The sequence below is a fragment of the Triticum aestivum genome, chromosome 3A, assembly GCF_018294505.1.
Source record: "Triticum aestivum cultivar Chinese Spring chromosome 3A, IWGSC CS RefSeq v2.1, whole genome shotgun sequence".
Taxonomy (NCBI): domain Eukaryota; kingdom Viridiplantae; phylum Streptophyta; class Magnoliopsida; order Poales; family Poaceae; genus Triticum; species Triticum aestivum.
Window position 1 is genome coordinate 468,257,289 of NC_057800.1, and position 6,025 is coordinate 468,263,313.

General features: G+C 49.4%; 2 protein-coding genes across 4 annotated transcripts; one reads left to right on the plus strand and one right to left on the minus strand.

Annotated features, from left to right (window-relative positions):
• Positions 1-426: 426 nt before the first annotated feature.
• On the plus strand, positions 427-1,842 carry LOC123061684 (uncharacterized). 2 transcript variants are annotated; one of them, XM_044484883.1, is made up of 3 exons: positions 427-727; positions 1,158-1,273; positions 1,368-1,842. In XM_044484883.1, exons 1-3 carry the CDS (start codon positions 480-482, stop codon positions 1,676-1,678), a joined length of 675 nt encoding a protein of 224 aa, XP_044340818.1. In that variant the 5' UTR covers positions 427-479; the 3' UTR covers positions 1,679-1,842. The 2 variants fall into 2 exon arrangements, with proteins under 2 accessions (XP_044340818.1, XP_044340819.1); XM_044484884.1 differs by having other exon boundaries at positions 437-727; positions 1,205-1,273.
• Positions 1,843-1,901: 59 nt separating this feature from the next.
• Positions 1,902-3,843, minus strand: LOC123061683 (cytochrome b561 domain-containing protein At4g18260). Of its 2 annotated transcripts, XM_044484882.1 has the most exons (5): positions 3,289-3,843; positions 2,961-3,122; positions 2,715-2,863; positions 2,470-2,620; positions 1,902-2,359 (listed from the first exon to the last, which is right to left on the minus strand). In XM_044484882.1, the coding sequence occupies exons 1-5, from the start codon at positions 3,430-3,432 to the stop codon at positions 2,276-2,278; spliced, it is 690 nt and encodes a 229-aa protein (XP_044340817.1). In that variant the 5' UTR covers positions 3,433-3,843; the 3' UTR covers positions 1,902-2,275. The 2 variants fall into 2 exon arrangements, with proteins under 2 accessions (XP_044340817.1, XP_044340816.1); XM_044484881.1 differs by having other exon boundaries at positions 1,902-2,620; positions 3,289-3,840.
• Between the last annotated feature and the right edge of the window lie 2,182 nt (positions 3,844-6,025).

Consider the following 6,025-nt stretch of genomic DNA (forward strand, 5'->3'; position numbering starts at 1 on the left):
TGCAAACTGATGGTACACGTAAACGTTTTTGGCTAGGCATAGCGCGGCACCGCCGCACCGGCGCATATGGACTAGTGCAACGCCTAGACACTGTAGTGTCTAGCTCTTAGGCGTTGCACACTGACTTAGTAATTTTGGGCTGTCTGAGGTGCGACGTTCGTCAGGTGTGTAACGTCTGTCAATTAGGTGCTACATAATGTAGTGTGGCGCCTAGATGTCGGGCGCTATATAAAAAAATCAGCAGAGTGAATTTTTTCAGTAACAGTTCACTTTGTGAATTCTTTTCGTTCACATGTCAAATTTATCAATTTTGCCAACCGATCCCTCTCCAAAGGCTTCCAACTCGAAGTGAGCAGATTCCAGAATGTTGTTCTGTGGGCCCGCCGACCATGAAGGCTCGAACGTGTGGTGCGCCGTGCGTCGCTTCCTCTCTGTGGTGGAACGCGAAGCGGAGAATTCCTACCACAGCCCATTGCCGAATGACAAGACGAACCCTTCTTCCACCTCGTCCAACTGGACAAGAGCCACGAAACCTGCGTCGGTCGGTTCATGGCGTGCAGCTTCTCCCCTTCCTCCGCCACGAGGCTCCAGGCGGTGGACGCGGCGGCCGTGAAGAGCGCAAGGGTGCCCCTCAAGGCGTCGGTCTCGCCCGCGCCGAGATCGCTGGGCGGCTGCAGGGCTGCCCGCCAGGAATTCGAGGGCGCGACACAGGATCCAAGCGTCTCAGGTACCGCCTGTCAGCTCCCTAACCAACCCTCCCATCAAGGTTTCGTCGCTGTCAGATTTCTGCACCTGGTGGCTTTGTAAGTCCGTAACCCTTGTACCATCGCTGCTCTTACCCGTGCAATCGTGTGAGGAAATTAGAGGCGCACAACGAGACGGTCACTCTGCCGAAGATGGCAGGATTGAAATGAAGAGAGTGCGTATCTCTCTGACCTATATGTTGGTGTTTCGTACCACGTGACTAAAGAAATCCAGTAGTTTGTGATGATATCTAACTGAGATAGTGGGCACAATGCTCTGATTCTGTCGATTTATGCTCGACTGCAGAGGCTTTAAATCCATCTACTTAGCAAATCCAAACCAAAAATCAGAAGTAATCAGTACATTCCCCATGTATAGCTAGGATCCTTGTTCTGAACTTCCCACGGTACCAGTTGTTGTTATCAGCAGTTTACTGACGCCGACATCTCGTCTTCTGAAGTTTCTTCGGCACGTACACAGCTGGATCTCCTGGAGCAACTGACGTCGTCCTCCACACCTAATGGCACCGGTACCTTCCATACCACAAAATCACCATACTTCCTTCACGTTCCTGACCCCCTCTCTCATTGATAACTAACAACATTACATCCCCTCATGCTCAGAGAATGAAACCGCTACGGAAACCCGTGTGCTCACTACCATCCGCGAGCAGCTGGTAGCGCTGTACGGTGACAGGGGAGGCGAATTCACATTCACCCTCCCGTTGGGCAAGAGGCTCAGGGAAGGCCTCAAGACCCTCAACACCCTCACTGTCTCACAGAGGAGGAACATCAAGAGGCAGGCCATGCTCACCAAGGTTAGCGGGAGGAATGACTCAGTGTTCTTCGCGACTGTCGGTGCATTCGTCCTCGTGCCGCCTATCGCAATTTTAGCTATCGCTGTCTTAACTGGTTATGTCCAGCTCTTGCCATGAACCAAGAGGTTTTTAGTGGTCATCTTCAGACTTTTTCATGCACATGAAGGTACTTTGGCTCTGCCAGAGAATTGTATGTCTGTATATATAGTTAGAATTTGTATATGGGGCATGTAGGTTTTTATCCATTAAGCAGAAGATATGGCATAAGTGTGTTTTATCCATTAGCCACAAGGAACATCAATACAATATTAAACTCAACAAGGAGGGCCAAAAGTAAGAATTAGCACCGTGAAATGTTGCGCACGCTTTGATATTGACAACCTGAAGAAATTGTTGCACAAAGAACATGAAGACTACAGGTGCATTTCAACCTCAGTTCTGAAACTTCTGATAATTTCTTCTTCCCTGATGATCAGAAATATAATGATGCATCTGACTGCTTCCCACAAGCTGTTCAAATGGTGTCTTGAAACAAGATCTAAAATCACTTCTCAAGCTACAACACCAGAGGTTCCAATCCTCTACAATCTCAACACAAGTATAAAAGCTGTACAATCTTGTTCAAACGCACACTTCTCAAACCAAGCAAGTTACCAGAGGATTTAGTAGCATTTACCATCTCCCCTTGACCAACCTCACAACATCCATCAATCTTCACACTGACTTCTGTCTTCTCTTATTTGAAGACTTCACTCTTGCACCATGCCCAGCTCTTTCCGAAGAGTTGTAGGATAGGTCCTGTGATTATCGTTTGGTCTTAGTTGCTCGACCGGGAGATGTCCTTGCTTGATCATGTAGCTCCACCTATCTATCAAGAGGTAGAAAAAAGCTAGGAAGGAGATCTCAACTGTAAGGAGGCCGGTCCAAAGGCTCACGCTCTTAGCAGTTCTCTTGTGGTACGTGCGGAGGCCAGAGTAGACATTTGCGATGCCAGTGGCGCAAACTGCGATCCCGAGGAGCCAGTGGAAGAAGAACCACAGGCTCCTTCCCTTGACACCTCTGTAGAGATGGAAATGGGATTCAGGTTCAGGTATGAACTTTGTATGAAACATGAGAAGGATGCAAGGTGCGACATGAAACTAGTTTTTCTCACCTTTCTGGTCTGAAGAAACCGATGATTGGCTGAAGCCACATGAATCCATACAATGCCAATCCTACTCTCTGGTGACTGTTACTGAAGGAGTTCTCAAAGTTCATCAAGGACAGAGCCGCGCCGCCAGTAGCGAGAAGTACAGCCGCGATCTGCAAATCCAGCCGAGCACGAAAAAATGAATCTGATGCGCCATGAAACATGAAACAAAAAAGACAGAAACATCTCTCGGATATAAGATATACAAACCTGAGAAATGACATGGCAATAGAAGAGCACTCTGCTGCATCTGCCGCTTTTTGATTTGCTCGACATCCTGACCAGCAATATCCCCACAGGCATCAAGAGACCGAAAGAAGACCAGTGGAACAATGCGTGTAGCTTGAGCTGAAATGCTGTTCTAGGCGTCAACTGCAAGAGAGAGAGAGAGATTTGTTGCTGTTAGCAGTGTATTAAATAATAGGAAAACAACCAAGAAAGACCTTGTTCTCCAACGAATGTAACCCAGAACCAAGTATCTTAGAGTGCATGTGATCTGAAAACCACAAACTCGATGCAAGAAAACCACCCTGATTACCTCGAGAGGATGCCCGGTCTTGTTGCGGCTTTGATCGAGATCCTCCGTGGAATTCGACGAGCCATCGGACGGCAGCGTGAGAAGCGAAAGAATCACAAAGCTTGTGCACAGGACGAGCAGTCGTCTTCTCCCGGACACCAGCATTTGTGCTAGGCTAGCCAATTCAATCCCTCCTACGAAGAAATAAACCGGCGAGAATGGGGACAAGATTCTATGCCAGCGACGAAGAATGACGGAAGAAGAGGAGGGAGAAAATCCCGTGATCTGGAAGAGGAAATTCTGAAGTGGAGGTTGGTCAGCAGAGCCGGGCGGACGCCTTCTAGTCCTCTCTGCACATTACAATGCAGGGGTATTTTGATGTTAGCAACGGTAGGCTCCCCTTTTGATGAATTTGATTGGTGGCCTGCAAAATATATTAGTACGCCGGGAGGAGATGAGAGGGGGGAAAGAGATGCTTTTGAGGCGCATTTCGGCCGAGCTTTTACATCTCTACTCGTGCTGGTGTGATGATGGTGTGGGGTTAGGGACGGTAGGGAGAGTGGAGTGGAGGCTTTTGCCGTGCGGTAGCTGGTGGTGGTGCGGCAAGAACTGCTTGCCCTCCTTGGGTGTTGGTTGGTGCGTCTCCAGCTGAAACGCAAAAGCAGGCTCCAAATCTTTGGTGCTCCAGTGATGAGTGCCGTCCTACTGAATGCAGTACAGTTTCTCTACTAAACTCACGGGGCCATGTTTATTTCTTTATTTTTTTTAAAGTGATCCAAAATGGATTTGGCCTAAACTTTCAGTATATATGTGACCTAATATTTTACCCACCTAATAATAAAATCCAGCAAAACAAAGCAAAAGTGATTCCCATAAAAAAGTACATTTTTCTTTTTATTAACCCATAATGCAGCATCAAGTGATTACAAACACGGTAAGCACCCACCCTACCTCTGCCAGCGTCATCCTAAGGCAGCGAGAAGGGTAGAGGAAGAGGTGATTGTTGGGGGCGGCAGCGGCTAGGGTTTAGGCCAACTCCACCGCGCGAATCCAAACGGACGTCCGCTCTGCCTAGAATCTGTCCGTTTGGGTAGGGCAATGAAGTCGTGTCCGAGCCTGTCCTGGGATGCGGTGGCCGTGCCCCCAGCGCGCGGCCGCATCCTTTGGTCCTATTTTATCCGCCTTCATTTTAAAAATAACAACGTTCGAAATACCAAGCCCTAGTTCAGGCCAGCGGCCCTAGTTCACGCCGGCAATAGAGCCAGCGGCCTACACGTCCTCGCCGGCAATAGAGCCAGTGGCCTACACGTCCTCGTCGGCAACAGAGCCAGCGGCTGGCAACACAGCCAGCCTCAAAAAACGAATGTGTGTCTCGCCGGCACACAACTAGCGGCCCAACGGGCGGCACCCATGCCGGCCTCCAAAAAAGAACGACCACGGTCGATCGGACGACCTAGTTCAGGCCGTCGACGTCGAACATCTCCTTCTGCCTGGCCTCGAACCATTCTCGCTCATCTTGGTCAAGTCCACGCTCATGATCGCAAGGGCCACCTCCTTTGTTTGGTTGCGGCATTGGTTGCCTCGATGTCGAGCTGCCTCTGCCTGGCCGTAACATTGGTGGCCTCGATGTCGAGCTGCCTTTGCCGGGACGCCTCCTCCAAATCAACTTCCTCTTCTCGGCCGCCTCCTCCATCTCAAGCTTCTTTCTTTGAAGCTCTAGGTATTGCTTCATTTGCTCGTCCTTTCTTTGCCGCTTGTTCTCGTCCCTCACATCCTTTTGAGACATCATGCCATGTAAAGTCTCATGCAAGGCCATTGATGAGGCATCACGTATGTCGTCCACCTTGGAGTTGGTCTTGCCCCTCGGCCTCTTCAACGCCTCGCCATCTCCACCTCCGGCCAACTTGGCCGTCTTCTTGCCTCTCTTTCTTTAAAGTTCACGGTATTGATCCTTGAACTTAGGGCAATTGTTGATAATCGTTCAACAATGCGTAAGAGTGAATGGCTTGTCATTGTGCCGGGCCTCGAATGCTTTCAAAAATTGAAATGTCTCCACCACATGATCAACAACAATCGATCATACAAACATATACAAGGCCAAAATCTCATGGACGTAGCAACGAAAGAACTAGGATGAGGAGAGCATACCATGTCCCCAACATCGAGACCACTCACGGGCCGTGCTTCAACGCTCTCAGGTGCGGCGCAATACTTGTTGCACTCTTGTTGGATGAACAACCACCTCTTTTGAATCGAGGTGATGCCACGGTTGCTCGTAATTTGGTAGGGCTCAAACATCTTCCTTTTATGAAATGTTTTGTGGACTCTCATCCAAAAAATAAGGCCCTTTTGTTGCGCGCCGGTCCTCGGATCTTGGCTAATCTCCATCCAACATTGGTAAATCAACTTGTCCTCCTCTTGTGTATATGAACCCGTGTGAATACTCTTCCTCCTCTTTTGTGCTTCCGCTCTTTGGGTGAGCTCGTCGATGAACAGTGGCTCGCCACTTATATCAATGTCATTGCCTTCTTCTTCATCACCATCACCTTCGCAATAGATGTCATCGTCTTCATGCCACGAGTCACCATGGACGTAGTCAGCATGGTCGTCGACCTCTTCATCGGCAACGTACTGGGCGCGGCCATCCTGACTTTGGGTCTCCTCGGGATCGTAGGAACAGCCATGCCCACCCTCGTAGATCACATCCTCCATGAACTGGTTGTAGAAGGGGTTGTCGACCGGTGGCGTTGGTGTTGGC

Coding starts and splice junctions, on each gene's coding strand:
- LOC123061683 (XM_044484881.1), bottom strand. CDS start 3,432: ATGCTGGTGTCCGGGAGAAGACGACTGCTCGTCCTGTGCACAAGCTTT. Junction 3,123..3,288: donor AGACCGGGCATCCTCTCGAG/GTAATCAGGGTG, acceptor TCTCTCTTGCAG/TTGACGCCTAGAACAGCATT. Junction 2,621..2,714: donor GGTTTCTTCAGACCAGAAAG/GTGAGAAAAACT, acceptor CCATCTCTACAG/AGGTGTCAAGGGAAGGAGCC.
- LOC123061684 (XM_044484883.1), top strand. CDS start 480: ATGACAAGACGAACCCTTCTTCCACCTCGTCCAACTGGACAAGAGCCA. Junction 728..1,157: donor ACAGGATCCAAGCGTCTCAG/GTACCGCCTGTC, acceptor CCACGGTACCAG/TTGTTGTTATCAGCAGTTTA. Junction 1,274..1,367: donor CTCCACACCTAATGGCACCG/GTACCTTCCATA, acceptor CCTCATGCTCAG/AGAATGAAACCGCTACGGAA.